Here is a 16,982-nt window from a genome sequence, read left to right as displayed (position 1 = left end):
TTTTTTAGTTTAAGAGAACCTTTTGAATTAAGAATTATATTTACAATTACTGAACATTTTTCAATTTTCTGATTATTTATTTAATATCATTTTGGGAAGATATAAATATAAATAAATTGAAAGAAAAGCTGTCGAAGTAGAGAAAAGGGATCAGAAAAGAAAGGGGAATTTTAAACATACAGAGTAAATACGGAGGGTTTACGGACTCCTTCGTCAGCTGATCTCAACCGCCCCATGATTTCAAGGGGTGTGGACCCCCTCGCCCTTATTTCTTTCAATCATCTTAGCCCATCTAATCTTTTCTGTAAATTTCCGTAAAAACTTTACGTACTTGTAGCTTCGCTCGAAAAGAAAAGCTGTCGAAGTAGAGAAAAGAAGACCATGCGGGGGGAGCCTCTCCCGCATCGCATCACCCCCTTCGCATCCCTCTCCATGGCGGCGCAATACGCACCAGAGGTGTACTCGGATTTCCTTCTCCTCGCCGAGCCGATGGCGACTCGGTGAGCTGCTCTACTCTTTCTACACGGAGACGGAAAGGCCTGTGCCTAAATATATATACACACACGCCCCACAGCCTCGTGGAAGATCGATCGAATAGAATCGGGCCTTGGAACAATGTCAGCGTGGTCAGACCTCGCCTTCGTTGTGGCCTCGGCCGTCACGGGCAGCGCCGTCACCCTGGCGGCGTCGGCGTTCTATGACCTCTACCTCCAGCGCTCACACGCCTTCGACATCATGCCCTCGGATCTGTCTCCCGGCAGCCGGTACATCTACACCCGCACCCAGAGCAACGACAAGGCGGAGCGGGCCATCACCACCTGCAGCGTCCTCAGCGCCTTGGACGCCTACAGGGCCGATCCGGTCGACGGCCGCGACGACGAGATCGACCGCGTCGTCTGCATCCTCTGCCGCCGCACCAAGAACTGCGCCGCCCTCGTTGGCCCTGCGGGGGTCGGCAAGACGGCCATCGTCGAGGGCCTCGCGCAGCGCATCGCCACCGGGAACGTCCCCGACGCCCTTGCCGGAGCACGCATCCTGGAGCTCGACATGGGAGCGGTGGTTGCCGGGACAAAATGGCGCGGCATGTTCGAGGAGCGCTTGAAAGACGCCATCAAGCACGCCGAGGAGGCGGGAGGCAAGGTGATCCTCTTCATTGATGAGTTGCACATGATTGTTGGCGCCGGCGATAAAGGAGGCCCCATGGACGCTGCCAATATCCTCAAGCCAGCATTAGCCCGCGGTCGCATCCGTTGTGTGGGTGCTACTACTTCCGAAGAGTATCACAGGTATATCCAGAGGGACGCTGCGCTTGAGCGCCGGTTCCAGAAGGTTGTTGTCGAGGAGCCAAACGTGCAGGCAACCATTGGCATCCTAAGAGGGCTGAAACAGCGGTACCAAGAGCACCATGGCTTGAAAATCCACGACGATGCTCTCGTTGCTGCAGCACAGCTCGCCGGCCGTTACATTACTGGTTTGTTACTCAAGTCTTCACGAAAATTTAAAAAATGATAATTCAGTTTACTGTTGTTTTAATTGCAACTTGTCAATCAGTGTATGTATGTTGAAGGCGATTGATTGATTTTGTGTGTTCTCAGGTCGCCAGTTTCCTGACAAGGCGATTGATTTGATGGACGAGGCATGCTCTACCGCAAAGGTGCATTTTGACAAGCAGAAAGTCGAGAACAATATAATTAGCTCTATATTTGCACCGAAGGAGTTAACTATTAGCCCAGATCATGTCGCACAGGTAAATCATAATCATATGTGTGAATAGTTTCTGTTGTTACCAATAGTATGTATCTTTCATATTTCAAATGTTATTTGTGTTGAAATTGGTAGTGGGCTTTAGGCCCATTAGAGAATTTCAGAAAAAATCTTCAAGGGCCCATGTAGGTTGTGGAATGACAAGGTGGTGGGAAGTTTAGTCCCACCCCGCTAGTGAAGGAGAAGGTGGACCCCTTTATAAGGGTCTCTCTTGCACATGCTATTGGAGAGTGAGAAGAGAAGGTGCCCTCGCGCACTCCTCCGCCGCCCGCCTCGCCACGTCACAACGCTATGCGGGTTGCGGGAATGAGCCGAGCCTAGCTCATACCTACATCGGGGTTGCCGAGCGGAAAAACCGTATGTCCTGAGTAGTGAAATTTGAGGTACCTGGGCAAGAGACAAACAGCGTAGAACACATCATGAGAGGGGGCTGGTTGCTCCGTTATATGCCATGCTAATGGGGCAAGTATGTTTCTCATTGTGGTTCACCTTCATATTTTTCGTGGTCTATATCATGCGAGTTATAGCAGTCCTAGGGAATTTGTTCGGTGTCTCGGAGTTGTCGTATTCCTAAAAGGACTGCAAAGACCTTTGGTGATGATTTCTGGTCTTCTCGTTCATCAAATGGACGTTAAGACGGCTTTCCTGAATGGAGAGTTAAATGAGGAAATCTATATGCAACAGCCTGATGGCTTTGTGATAGAAGGTCAGGAAGGAAAGGTGTGTAAGTTGCTGAAATCTTTATATGGTCTGAGACAAGCACCTAAGCAATGGCATGAGAAGTTTAATACAACTCTGACATCTGTTGGCTTCGTTGTTAATGAAGCTGGCAAATGTGTATACTATCGCCATGGTGGGGGCGAAGGAGTTATATTGTGCTTGTATGTTGATGACATACTGATATTTGGAACCAACCTCAAAGTAATTGAGGAGGTTAAGTCTTTTCTGTCTCAAAACTTTGAGATGAAGGACCTTGGGGTGGCTGATGTTATCTTGAACATCAAGCTGTTGAGAGATGATGAGGGTGGGATTACACTTCTGCAATCCCACTATGTTGATAAGATTTTGAGTCGCTTTGGATATTCAGACTGCAAAATTTGTCAAACACCATATGATCCTAGTGTGCTTATTCGAAAGTTTAAAGGCACAGCTATAGATCAATTGAGATTCTCTCAAATTATCGGTTCACTTATGTACCTAGCTAGCGCAACGAGGCCTGACATCGCGTTTGCTATGAGCAAACTTAGCCGGTTTGTTGCAAACCCGGGTGATGTTCATTGGCGCGCTGTTGAAAGAATTATGCGCTACTTGAAAGGTACTGTCAACCACGGGCTTCACTATACGGGATTCCCATCGGTACTTGAAGGGTATAGTGATGCAAATTGGATCTCTGATGCTGATGAGATGAAGGCTACCACTGGGTATATGTTTACTCTTGGGGGTGGTGCTGTTTCCTGGAAGTCTTGCAAGCAAATGATCTTAACGAGATCGACAATGGAAGCAGAATTAATAACATTAGACACATCTGGTGTCGAAGCAGAATTTCTTCGAGATCTTTTGATGGACTTACCTGTGGTTGAGAAGCCGGTTCCGGCTATCCTTATGAACTGCGATAATCAGACGGTTATTGTTAAAGTGAAGAGTTCAAAGGAAAATATGAAGTCCAACAAACATATAAGAATGAGATTGAAGTCTGTCAGACGTTTGAGAAACTCCGGAGTGATAGCGTTGGATTATATCCAAACGGCTAAGAATCTGGCAGATCCCTTTACTAAAGGGCTATCACGTGTTGTGATAGATAGTGCATCGAGGGAGATGGGTATGAGACCCACATGATTTGCGATGGTAGTAACCCAACCTATATAATCGGAGATCCCGTGAAGTAGGACCTGGGAAAACAAGCCAGTGGTGAACTGAGGAGAGTAAGTTTACTAACCCACTCCGTTGGAGATGCAATACTCTCGGATACTGTATGGTAGGATGACTATTGTCTTAATGTGTTCTAAAGCTTATATGTAAGCAAGATGCTGTCCTACAGAGCGATCTTTGGAGGAACACACCTATATGAGCTTGACTGCTGGTCACAGTCTATGAGATTTGGGTGATCTCTAGTAAACTCATGAATAGGCCAGGAGTGTGACTAATATGCTCCACCCGAGGGGTCACCTTCGGCAGCCTAGTATTAGTAAGACTTGTGGTGAAGCTCCTTTACGCCAAACTGACAATTCAAGGCATAGTCCATTGTTCAGTTGTAAAGGGGTGTAGCTACTTGCTCTAGGTGAAGCTCAACCTTAACAGGTATTCACTGAAATGCTGGTATATTAAAACAGTGATTGGAACGAGGGAACACGATGTGCCCTTGAGATCTGGTTGGGGATTGTTGAAATTGGTAGTGGGCTTTAGGCCCATTAGAGAATTTCAGAAAAAATCTCCAAGGGCTCATGTAGGTGGTGGCATGACAAGGTGGTGGGAAGTTTAGTCCCACCCCGCTAGTGGAGGAGAAGTTGGACCCCTTTATAAGGGTCTCTCTTCCACATGCTATTGGAGAGTGAGAAGAGAAGGTGCCCTCGCGCACTCCTCCTCCGCCGCCCGCCTCGCCACGCCACGCCTCGTCACGACGGGTTGCGGGAATGAGCCGAGCCGAGCTCATACCTACGCGCTTATTTTTGCCAGTCAGGAACGGAGAATACGTAACGGACACGGTACGATCCGAGACGTCGGATCGTGGGCTGTTACCGACTCGGACGTGCTCCACCCAGCCGCCTTTATAAGCACACGATCGCCTACCCTAGCCGTCACGAGAATCAAATCACATCTGCCTCACGCGTTCGTTCCTTGACTGCTGCTGCCGCCGGCGACTCCGTCCCGTTTACCGCGTACACGGTCGACGGGAGAGCAGGCCTCCGAAACCTCGTCTCTCTGGTTCCTGTACGGGAGAGGGGCGATTAGGTTTTTGGGGAGCGATCACGCGACTGCTCGCCTCCGTCCGTCTGCTTCGTCTACGTCCGCGTCGCCCTCGTCATCGCCATGTCTTCACCAAGCGAAGCTGACCGTCTCCGCGAGAAGGCCGAAGCCGAGAAGAAGGCGGCAGAGGATACTGCCGCCGCCGCCGCTGCTACGGCCAACTGGCCGATTGGAGGGTATGACTCGTTTATCCTCATGTTCGTATTTATCCTAGCAGTACTACTTGTCTGCATAGATGTATCCACTATATGCGTAGTATGTGCTAGGTTAGCTCAAGATCAGTATATCATTAGTCTAGTCAATGTCATGCTAGTTATTATCTCGTGGATTAATATACTCGAAAAATTGCCTATTTACTCAACAATTTGAAGGTTGTCAGTCGATGCACTAGTATCCCTCTCACCACACTTGGTCAAGAAGAGAAGGAGAAGCTAGTCCACCTAGCGAAAAAATTGCATGAGCGAGTTGTCGGTCAGGATGAAGCCGTCAATTTGGTTGCTCAAGCTGTGCTACGTTCTAGGATTGGTTTTGGTCAATCTAGCCGACCGATAGGTTCATTCCTCTTTTTGGGGCCGCTTGGTGTTGGAAAAACAGAACTCGCAAAAGCTCTCGCCGAGAGGATATTTGACAATGAGAAGGCATTGATCCGCTTTGATATGTCGGAATATGCTGAGAGTGGGTATGTGGCACGCCTCATTGGGGGACCTCGAAGGTTTGACTCTCCCACTTCCTGCACATGTTTTATTCCTTCTTGACACACTCTATTTTCATATCTCACTAATGTTAGGTTGATCTCCCAACGGCTCACCGGGCCCTTGATCTATACGCCCTGATGAGGGGGCGCCCAACCCGTTATGGTTGGTGGGCCCCTGTGACCTGCGTTATATATAAAGTGGTGGGGGCCGGGGCGCACGGTACGAGGTTCACCGCGCCGCCAAACACCCCACCTAAATCCCCTTCCGATCTAGGGTTTTGCGCAGTGCTCACGGGAAGCACCACCAACGACCACACCTCCTCCCTCACGCCACCGACGACTACACCGGCACCAATGGCCGGAGCAGGGAGTTCATCGGGCTCGGGATTAGGTGAGTACATGGTAATTCCGGATCTGTCTATGCCTAGTCGATCTACGGCTTCAACATTGGTATCATGAGCCACTAGGCAGAGATCTATTCGGTACAGAGAAAAGAAAGCTTGTTCCCCACCCCTACGAACCCTAGATGGGCATAGCACCGAGGATGGCTACGGCATCGTCGGAAAAGAAGCGCCGCCGCAAGGCCGCGCCTGTTCCTCTCGATCCCCACACGCATCGGCAAGCCGAGGTGCGGGGAAGAAGAACCTACCCCCTCGGGGGCTAAGTACGGATCAAGATCCGAAAGGAAAGACAAAAGAAGATCGGATTAAAACCGACAAAAGACAACAACAAAAGAGAAAGGGGGAACTATGCAAAAAGGAAAAGGGCGCCACTACCGAACCGTTTGACGGCAGCGCATTCACCCTAGAGGTGCTCGCGCAGCCGGCAAAGGGGACGGAGATGGCGCCATCGAACTGCTCAAGGACGAAAGGGATAGCAGGGTGTATGGCACCCCAACGCCCCCCTTGACGGCGGCGCACTCTCCCTCGGGAGAGGGCGCGCACCGGCAAGAGGAGCGGAGGGGGCCGCCGCTGCATCTCCGGCGGGGCAAGAGCCTCCACGCGAGAGAGAAAAAAGAGTCGACCGGGGCCCTCTCCGGCGGGGCGAGTCGCCGCCGCGCAGAAGAGCCGAACCGGCAAGAGGAAGAAGCAGAGAGGCCGCCGGCTCGCGAGAGGGCCGACGAGAGGCCACTCGGCGGGGCCTTAGAGCCACCGCGCGAGGGAAGAGGGAAGGGCCATGGCCACCCGTCGGACATGCTCCACGTGTAGATGAGCACCCTCTGTCTCTGTGTCGAGTGAGGGAGAGAGAGCACAGGTTAGAGCGGCGCTGGAAAGGGAAGAATGAGCTAGGGTTTTTTCGGTGGTGCGGCTCCAACCCTTTTTGTTGCACCGATGGACCCGCCCGACCGTCGGATCTCATCCGACGGCCGAGGCCGATAACCTAGCTCGGCAGCAGGCCGCGCGAGGGGCTGCGCCGCCCCAGTGGGCCGGCGGGAGCCGCGCAGAGGTAGACTGGGCCACCAGGAGGTGCGCCGGTGCGTCGTTTCGGCCGACAGGCCAAGTGGCGCTGTGCCTTGCGGGCGCGCAAGGGAGACGGGCCTTCGGGCCGCAACCAAACCGACCCAGGCCGAAGCCGGCCCAGAAAGAAAAGGCCTCGGCCATTTTCCTTTTTTAAAGGATATTATGTTTCTGTCTATTTAGACAGATATACAAGGGTTATCTAGACATTTTTTCTATGAAGATATGTTTAGAAAAATAGAAAGTAAAAATGCTCAAAGTTTCTGTAATTTTTTACAGCATTGTTATGTATTTTTCTGTAAAGAAAAGTAGAAAGTATTTTGAGAATAAAATAGCTTTCTCAGAAAAGGAATAGTTCATGAATTTTATAAAAGCATTAATAAAGTTCATGAATTTTATTTTAAATGTCAGAATTATCTTCTGTTAAGTTATGAGGTAGATGAAATTTTGTTTCACGTTTTCAGCTGCTATAAGAAATATGGAATATGATCATGTTGTTATTCTGACCGACGTTGATTAATCACACGGTCATATTGCATATTGCAAAATGATGCATTTACTTCTATCATTTGCCCAACGGTAATGTAGATTAATATGCATAGGCAATTATATGATTACATTAACCAACGTTATTTAATGCATATGATTGTCGTACTGATTTCGCTTATTTGGTGATTTCAGGAGGTTTCCATCTGATGAGCTGCCTCAAGGAAATTCCGACACTCAGGGGAGACAACTACTCTGAGTGGAGGAAGAAGGTGGACATGGCCCTCTGCATTGCAGAGGTAGACTGGGTGCTGGAGGAACCACAACCAGCCGCACCTGCAGACCCAGAGAGAGAGGCTGATGAGGATGATGAGAGCCGGGACAAAAGGAAAGGAAATTATGAAAAGGAGGTCATGTCCCACTCCATCAGCAACAGGCTTTGGTTGAATGCCAACAAGAAATGCTTGGCGTTCATAAAGAACACCATTGAGACCACTATCGTGGGATCAATTGCTGATTGCCCTACGGCAAAAGAAATGTTGAATAAGATAAAGAGTCAGTTTACTAGCTCTTCTAAGACGTATGCCACCCAGCTGATCAAGCAGCTGGTGACAGAGAGCTACCATGGTGGTGGCCATGGCATAAGGGAGCACATCCTTAGGATGAGCCACACGACGGCTAAGCTCAAACCTATGGATGCGGACTTAGAGATAAAACCAGCTCTCCTTGTCCACCTGGTGATGGCATCTTTGCCCAAGGAGTCTGAGACGTTTGTTGTCAATTACAACATGCAGCCCGAGACTTGGGACATAGAGAAAGTCATCGCCATGTGCACTCAGGAGGAGGAGAGGATTAAGGCCTCACATGGTGGATCTATCAACTATGTGAAGGATAAGAAGAAGGGATTTCCGCCCAACAAGGCTTCTCCCTCCAAGCCACAGGGAAATGGCTATGGCAATAGCAATAGCCATGGCAATGGCAATGGTAAAGCTCCTGCCTATTTTCAGCATAGGCACATTCCAGTGGACAAGGAGACTTGCATCGTATGTAAGGAGAAAGGGCACTACAAGAAGGATTGTCCTGTTTTTCTAAAGACCTTCATGGCGAAGAGAGGTAAAGATATAGTTTCTTTTGTTAATGAATCCTTGTATACAAAGTTTATGAAATCTACTTGGTGGATTGACTCAGGAGCAACTGTTCATGTTGCAAATTCTTTACAGGGATTCAGTTCGACGATAACTATGCCAAGAAATTCAAGAAGAATTGAAGTTGCGAACGGTGTCCAAGCCGAAGTTGAAGCTGTGGGTGACGTCTCCTTGGAGCTAGCCGGTGGTTTTAAACTTCTGCTTAGGGATGTGCTTTTCGTACCTTCATGTAATAGGAACTTAATAAGTGTTTCCTGTTTAGACAAAGATAATTATCACTGTTTCTTTGGACATGGCAAATGCGCCATTTGGTCTATTAATGATTATGTTGGGGATGCATTTCTTCATGATGAGCTTTATTTATTATCGCTATGTGAAAAAGCACCCTATGTGTTGAATGTGAATGAACAAAGTACTTCGTCGAACAACGATCAAAAGAAAAGAAAAAGAACTCACGACTCCTCGAAACTATGGCACTGTTGATTGGGCCATATTTCGAGGGGGAGAATAGAAAGATTAATCAAAAATGAAATTCTTCCAAAGTTGGAGTTCTCTGACTTAGAACAATGCGTGGATTGCATTAAAGGGAAATATGTAAAACAGATAAAGAAAGGAGCAAACCGAAGCACAGGCACGCTGGAAATTGTCCACACTGATATTTGTGGACCGTTTCCGGTGAAAAGTGTGGACGGTTATGATTCGTTCATAACGTTCACAGACGATTACTCCCGCTTCGGTTACATTTATCCAATCAAAGACCGACATGAAGCATTGGATAAATTCAAGATATTCAAAGCTGAAGTTGAAAATCAGCTTGATAAAAAGATTAAGATAGTGAGGTCTGACCGTGGGGGGGAGTACTACGGTTGACACACTCCATATGGCCAAGTCCCTGGACCTTTTGCAAAATTCTTGCAAGACACTGGCATTGTTGCCCAGTATTCCATGCCGGGCGAGCCTCAGCAAAATGGAGTAGCTGAAAGGCGTAACCGTACTCTCATGGATATGGTACGCAGCATGATGAGCTACTCAGACCTTCCGTTGGGATTGTGGATGGAGGCGCTTAAAACCGCCATTCACATTCTCAACAGAGTTCCAAGCAAGTCGGTGCCCAAAACACCGCACGAGCTCTGGACAGGAAGAGTGCCATCCCTACAACACTTAAGAGTGTGGGGATGCCCTGCGGAGGCCAAAATGTTTAATCCAAATCTTGGAAAGTTAGACCCGAAGACAGTGAGTTGCCATTTCATTGGCTACCCTGATAGGTCAAAAGGTTTTCGTTTTTACTGCCCAGAAAGATACACAAAGTTTGTGGAAACGAGACATGCTGTTTTCTTAGAGGACGAGATGATGAGGGGGAGCCGGGTAGCTCGGACAATTGATCTTGAGGAGAAAAGGGTGCATGCACCCATTCCGATGATTCAAGAACCATTTTTCTCACTACCCGACGTAACTCCAACCATGACAACTGCGGGAGAAGACCCGGAACCTGTCCTTCAGGAGCTGACTGAACCCGTTGTTGATCATGAATTGGAAGTGCAGCAAGAAATAGTGGAAAGTGTGCCCGACAATGAGGCACTTAGAAGGTCTAATAGAACAAGAAGACCTGCTATTTCTACTGATTATAAAGGATACAATATAGAAATGGCCCACATGGAAGGTGATCCCACCACATATGAGGAGGCCATTAAAAGCCCTCACTCATCAAAATGGATAGAGGCAATGGAAGATGAGATGAAATCGATGAGTTCCAATCATGTTTGGGACTTAGAGATTATTCCCAAAGGAGCAAAGACAGTAGGCTGCAAATGGGTCTACAAAACAAAGTATGACTCTAATGGGAATGTAGACAAGTATAAAGCCCGACTTGTCGCAAAAGGATTTACACAAAGAGAAGGGATAGATTACAACGAGACCTTTTCTCCGGTCTCCTGTAAGGATTCCTTCAGAATCATAATGGCACTAGTTGCTCATTTTGATTTAGAGCTGCATCAAATGGATGTAAAAACGACGTTTCTAAACGGTGATTTAGAAGAAGATGTCTACATGAAACAACCCAAGGGTTTTCTCATGGAAGGCAAGGAAGATCTAGGTTGCCGTCTAAAGAAATCCATTTATGGGCTAAGGCAAGCCTCTAGACAGTGGTACATCAAGTTCAATGATACCATTAAAAGATTTGGATTCCAAGAAAATGTTGAGGATAATTGCATTTATGCTAAGTTTAAACATGGGAAATATATTTTCCTAATCTTGTATGTGGATGATATCTTGCTTGCAAGCAATGGTATTGGTCTACTACAAGAGACAAAGAAGTTTTTATCCTCACATTTCGACATGAAAGACCTTGGTGAAGCTTCATATGTTTTGGGCATTGAAATTCACCGAGACAGGAAGAATGGAGTCTTAGGACTCTCACAGAAAGCATATTTAGAGAAAGTTCTCCAAAAGTATAATATGCACAAGAGCAAAGCCACACCTGCTCCCATAGTCAAGGGTGATAGTTTTGGGAAATACCAATGTCCCAAGAATTAGTATGAGCTCAGTGAAATGAAATCAGTACCGTATACTTCGGCTGTTGGAAATTTACAGTACGCACAAGTGTGCACACGCCCTGACTTAGCTTTTATCACCGGAGTACTCGGTAGATATCAAGCAAATCCAGGCCAAGAGCACTGGAAGATGGCAAAGAAAGCTTTGCGTTATGTGCAAGGCACAAAGGAAATCATGCTGACATATAGGCGATCTGATTCCCTAGAGATAAAAGGGTACTCCGACGCCGATTTTGCGGGAGATAGAGATGATAGAAAATCCACGTCTGGGTACGTGTTCACTCTCGCAGGGGGAGCTATTTCATGGAAAAGCTCTAAACAGACCATAGTTGCATCGTCTACGATGCAAGCAGAGTTCATAGCATGTTTTGAAGCCACCGGGCAGGTGATATGGCTAAAGAAGTTTATACCCGACTTGAAAGTGGTAGATTGTATCCACAAGCCACTAAAGATATACTGCGACAACCAGCCCGCAGTATTCTATGCTCACAACAACAAGTCCAGCAATGCTGCCAAGACAATAGATATAAAGTATTATGTTGTGAAAGATAAAATCCAGGATCAAACTATAAGTCTCGAGCATATAAGTACGAAGTATATGCTTGCGGATCCGCTAACGAAAGGCTTACCACCCAGTGTGTTCAAGGAACACTTAGCCGGCATGGGTTTGATGGAAAGCCTATGATCCCTGGATAATAAGAGGCCCAAAAGTAAATGAATTTATTTCAAAACAAAAGGTGTGTTGTGGCTGTATGATTCTATCGGCAATCAAGCTGTGACGATGAGACATGCTCTGCACGCCTATATGTGATGGAATAAATAAAAGTATAAAGTCAAAGTAAAAGTTGAGATCAAGGGGGAGAATGTTAGGTTGATCTCTCCGCGTGGGCCCAACGGCCCACCGGGCCCTTGATCTATGCGCCCTGATCGGGGGCGCCCAACCCGTTATGGTTGGTGGGCCCCTGTGACCTGCGCTAGATATAAAGTGGTGGGGGCCGGGGCGCACGGTACGAGGTTCACCGCGCCGCCAAACACCCCACCTAAATCCCCTTCCGATCTAGGGTTTTGCGCAGTGCTTACGGGAAGCACCACCAACGACCACACCTCCTCCCTCACGCCACCGACGACTACACCGGCACCAATGGCCGGAGCAGGGAGTTCATCGGGCTCGGGATTAGGTGAGTACATGGTAATTCCGGGTCTGTCTATGCCTAGTCGATCTACGGCTTCAACAACTAATTCATTTGACTTTCTAAAGTTATGAAGAAGATGGACAACTTACCGAGAAAGTCAAGAGGTGTCCATACAGTGTTGTCCTTCTCAACCAGGTGGATAAGGCAGATCCCTCATTATTCAAGGTTTTTATCCAACTCCTCGATGATGGTGTTTAAGTATTTATTACCGCCAGTCTTACAGCCAACCAAAAAGCCAGTCTATTGTACGAATGAAGGCTTTAGGTGATGTGGCAACGGGTTATAGCCAGCAGCCGGCTGTGCTATTAACCTTGCTCTTAGCTTTTCCCAATATATATATACACACGCCCCACAGCCTCGTGGCAGATCGATCGAATCGAATCGAATTGAGCCTTGGAGCAATGTCGTCGTGGTCAGGCCTCGCCTTCGTTGTCGCCTCCGCCGTCACAGGCAGTGCCGTGACCCTGGCGGCATCGGCGTTCTACGACTTCTACTTCCAGCGCTCACACGCCTTCGACATCATGCCTTCAGATCTGTCCCCCGGCAGCCGGTACATCTATACCCGCGCCCAGAGCAACGATAAGGCGGAGCGGGCCATCACCACCTGCAGCGTCCTCAGCGCCTTGGACGCCGACAGGGCTGATCCGGTCGTCGGCCGCGACGACGAGATCGACCGCGTCGTCTGCATCCTCTGCCGCCGCACCAAGAACTGCGCCGCCCTCGTTGGTGCCGCCGGGGTCGGCAAGACGGCCACAGTTGAGGGCCTTGCACAGCGCATCGCGGTCGGGAACGTCCCCGACGCGCTTGCCGGAGCGCGCATCCTCGAGCTTGATATGGGAGCGGTTGTCGCCGGGACACGATGGCGCGGTATGTTCGAGGAGCGCTTGAAAGACGCCATCAAGCACGCGGAGGAGGCGGGAGGCAAGGTGATCCTGTTCATTGATGAGTTGCACATGATTGTTGGCGCCGGCGATAAAGGAGGCCCCATGGACGCCGCCAATATCCTCAAGCCAGCATTAGCTCGTGGTCGCATCCGTTGTGTGGGTGCTACCACTTCCGAAGAGTACCACAAGTATATTCAGACGGACCCTGCGCTTGAGCGCCGGTTTCAGAAGGTAGTTGTTGAGGAGCCAAGCGTGCAGGCCACCATTGCCATCCTAAAAGGGCTGAAACAGCGGTACCAAGAGCATCATGGTTTGAAAATCCAGGACGATGCTCTCGTTGCTGCAACAAAGCTTGCCGCCCGTTATATTACTGGTTCGTAACTTAAGTCTTTAGAAAAATAAAAATAAAATTCAGTTTACTATTGTGTTAATTATTTGCAGATTGACTGTATGTTGAAGGCGATTGATTGATTTTGTTGTGTTCTCAGGTCGTCAGTTTCCTGACAAGGCGATTGATTTGATTGACGAGGCATGCTCTACCGCAAAGGTGCATTTTGATAAGCAAAAAATGGAGAAAAATATAATTAATTCTATATTTGCACCGAAGGAGTTAACTGTTGGCCCAGATCATATCGCAGAGGTAAATTATAATCTTATGTCTGAATAGTTTCTGTTGTTATCAATAGTATGTACCTTTCATATTTCAAATGTTATTTGAAGGTTGTCAGTCGATGCACCAGAATCCCTCTCACTACACTTGGTCAAGAGGACAAGGAGAAGTTGGTCCACCTATCGGAAAAATTGCATGAGCGAGTTGTCGGTCAGGATGAAGCCGTCAATTTGGTTGCTCAAGCTGTGCTACGTTCTAGGGTTGGTTTTGGTCAATCTAACCGGCCGATAGGTTCATTCCTCTTTTTGGGGCCACTTGGTGTTGGAAAAACAGAACTCGCAAAAGCTCTCGCCGAGAGGATATTTGACAATGAGAAGGCATTGATCCGCTTTGATATGTCGGAATATGCTGAGAGTGGGTCTGTGGCGCGCCTCATTGGGGGACCTCGAAGGTTTGACTCTCCCACTTCCTGCACATGTTTTATTCCTTCTTGACACACTCTATTTCCATATCTCACTAATCCATTTCACTTTCTAAAGTTATGAAGAAGATGGACAACTTACCGAGAAAGTCAAGAGGTGTCCATATAGTGTTGTCCTTCTCAACCAGGTGGATAAGGCAGATCCCTCATTATTCAAGGTTTTTATCCAACTCCTCGATGATGGTGCGTTGACTGATGGCAAAGGAGAGGTCGTAGATTTTAAAAACACTATCATCATTATGACCTCAACTCTAGGAGCAGAGCACCTAGCAACGAGAATGGCCGTAGAAAACGCAGTCAAAGTTGGATGGGATCTTCTTATGGAGCAGGTATGTAATATCAGGGTGCCCTTTTTACAGGTCTTAATAGATGCCTGCTAATTGTCATATGCACTTGTTCTTGCAGGTTCGGAAACGCTTCAAGCCTGAACTTATTGACAGACTGAGTGAGGTTGTGATATTTGAGCCGCTTTCACATGGCGAACTGAAGGAAATAGTGAAAATCCAGATGAAGGATGTCATTGCCACAGTAGCTAACAAGGGTGTCTCTCTATTTATAACTGATGCCGCGCTGGACGTCATTTGGTCGGAATCATACCACCTGGTAAGTGGGGCAAGGCCCATCAGGAGATGGGTGGAGAAGAATGTGATGACAGTTCTTTCAAACATGCTGATCAATGGAGAAGCTTGTGAAGGCTCGACGGTCTCCATCGATGCTGCAGATATTAACAGGGGGCTGAGGTTCCATGTACTGAAGAAGCAAGGGAGCATAGATCCATAATGCCAGCAATGAGTTCTGCCGTGGCCACTCCATAGCAGCATCTGACGAAAACAGTGGATGTATATAGATTGCTAGTGATTTATGATGGGTATTTTACTTAGCTTTTTGTAACAAGATGGTAGTACACAAATATACAAACATGTCCATGTTGATCAAGGTTATTGAGCTATACTATTGCAATGAGTGAGTTTTGCCAGTCCATGCTCTGTGTGTAGTACACACACACAAATATATCGAGGTTGATCAAGGTTACTTAGTACACTGTCACATTTAGTTAGTTGCATTTACTATATTCTTAGAGCCTGTTTGGAACTGCTCTGCTCCTGAAAATTCAGCTCCGCTCTAGAAAACTTAAGCCAAACGGGGTAGCTCCACGAGATACCGCTCCGTAAAAAAATTAGAATCTGGGGTCCAACTCCTTGTTTTTTGTGAAGCTCTCTAGGAGGTGCTCCATAAAATTATAGAAGATGGAGTTGGAAGAAAATTATCCACCACTGCCACCAGTAAGTGGATACCCCTTCGTTTCTTACCTCTCATCCAATCAAATAGATCATTTTCACCAAATTTTCCATTCGTGACGCTGGAGCTAAATGAGAGCCAAACATTCTCTTAAAATGGTTGCAACTCCTATATGAAACTGCTTTAAAGTGGATTTGGTGAAGCGAAGCTGATTTTAATGAAGCAAAGCAGTCCCAAACAGGCCCTTACTTGCTTTTCGGCCCTTACTTGCTTTTCGTAAACTGTCTGCCTTTTGGGGGTTGTCATAAGCAGGGCCAAGCGGATTTTTTTTCTAGGACTATTGTATCGGCTATTTATGTATGTGCACAATGAAGTGTTCCTGCATGGGCACTATTTTAGGACCGCAAAATACTACCAGTGTGACAGATGATAGAATTTTTGTTTGTGTAATTTATGTGCACTGATATTATTGTCGGATAAAACGGACTTCAGAGCTTGGCATGACTCTTTCGTGCTGCCGGATGTCCTCCATCTCCAAAGAATTGTATAACTGACAATTGCCTTGTTGTTTTAAGTTAATGCCGGATTGTGTTTAGTCTTGTTGTGTCTTACAGGTTTACTCCATGCATCACCGTGGAGAATTATGTTGTACATCAATGCCTACTTCACATAATTTAGGACAATAAAACCGGGCACCTTTCCTGCCCTCCAAGGCCATCAAGGTTTCTGACCGTTAGATATCAGTTCTGGGTCGTTGTTGGCCATCGGATGACATAATTTCATAATTAATCAGTGGGTTGTGTGTCCTTGGGAGGCTATTCCGGAGGAAAAATCGATGGCCTCTCGTTGATTGGGCCAGGCAGCCCATCTAGCGGTTGGGGAAAGCACAACCCACCAAGGAGCCTCTGAGGTCACTCCAGGTAAGAAGACGGACATCGAAGGGGCAGCGATCCATCTCCCTTCCTCCTCCGCTTTGCAGCCTCTTCGCGAAGGTTGAAACAGAGAGGGGCTCTGTTCTTAGATCGGTGGCGACGAGGGGTTCAATACTCCACTGTTAGGCCACCTAGGAATCATGGAAGGACCCGTCACCTCCATCGATGTTGACCATAATCGGGAGGTCCCACTACGATCTGACTGTTCGGCGGTGGCAGCGACCCTAGAACCCTAGGCGGGCCGACGAGCAGTCGCTCAAGATGAACCTTATTGTTCATTAATCTGCAGGTGCACCCCCTCCCAGCCTCCCTCCTTAAGACCATGTCCGTTTCTAGGAGTTTGATTCCATACCTGCGGGGTTTCAATTTCTAATCCATGTATAATCTTCCTTTGAAAATTTGTTCGATTATGGGAGGGATCAAAGTGAATCTGACAGTGACAATGCTAACTGCAATAACCCATGGCTAGCAATTTGAAAGTGTGCGGTGATTTTTGCAAGAAAAGAAAATATATTTTGTCATGTCAACAGTCTGCATCTATAGGTGAAGTCAATGGTCTAGAGCATTTAAACATGTCAGGATGA

General features: G+C 47.5%; 2 protein-coding genes across 2 annotated transcripts; both read left to right on the top strand.

Annotated features, from left to right (window-relative positions):
• Positions 1 to 615: 615 nt before the first annotated feature.
• Positions 616 to 12,450, top strand: LOC123408026 (chaperone protein ClpB-like). Its single transcript, XM_045101248.1, has 4 exons — positions 616 to 1,471; positions 1,596 to 1,747; positions 5,100 to 5,440; positions 12,318 to 12,450. The coding sequence occupies exons 1-4, from the start codon at positions 616 to 618 to the stop codon at positions 12,448 to 12,450; spliced, it is 1,482 nt and encodes a 493-aa protein (XP_044957183.1).
• A 203-nt stretch (positions 12,451 to 12,653) lies between these two features.
• LOC123408025 (chaperone protein ClpB1-like) lies at positions 12,654 to 15,007 on the top strand. The gene is made up of 5 exons (XM_045101247.1): positions 12,654 to 13,509; positions 13,625 to 13,776; positions 13,857 to 14,197; positions 14,286 to 14,556; positions 14,633 to 15,007. The coding sequence occupies exons 1-5, from the start codon at positions 12,654 to 12,656 to the stop codon at positions 15,005 to 15,007; spliced, it is 1,995 nt and encodes a 664-aa protein (XP_044957182.1).
• The last annotated feature ends 1,975 nt before the right edge of the window (positions 15,008 to 16,982 follow it).

The sequence above is a fragment of the Hordeum vulgare genome, chromosome 7H (assembly GCF_904849725.1).
Source record: "Hordeum vulgare subsp. vulgare chromosome 7H, MorexV3_pseudomolecules_assembly, whole genome shotgun sequence".
Lineage (NCBI taxonomy): Eukaryota > Viridiplantae > Streptophyta > Magnoliopsida > Poales > Poaceae > Hordeum > Hordeum vulgare.
The sequence above is the reverse complement of the archived record's forward strand: the minus strand, read 5'-3'. Positions and strand labels throughout refer to the sequence as shown.

Coding starts and splice junctions, on each gene's coding strand:
- LOC123408026 (XM_045101248.1), top strand. CDS start 616: ATGTCAGCGTGGTCAGACCTCGCCTTCGTTGTGGCCTCGGCCGTCACG. Junction 1,472..1,595: donor CGCCGGCCGTTACATTACTG/GTTTGTTACTCA, acceptor GTGTGTTCTCAG/GTCGCCAGTTTCCTGACAAG. Junction 1,748..5,099: donor GCCCAGATCATGTCGCACAG/GTAAATCATAAT, acceptor AACAATTTGAAG/GTTGTCAGTCGATGCACTAG.
- LOC123408025 (XM_045101247.1), top strand. CDS start 12,654: ATGTCGTCGTGGTCAGGCCTCGCCTTCGTTGTCGCCTCCGCCGTCACA. Junction 13,510..13,624: donor TGCCGCCCGTTATATTACTG/GTTCGTAACTTA, acceptor TTGTGTTCTCAG/GTCGTCAGTTTCCTGACAAG. Junction 14,198..14,285: donor CTCATTGGGGGACCTCGAAG/GTTTGACTCTCC, acceptor CACTTTCTAAAG/TTATGAAGAAGATGGACAAC.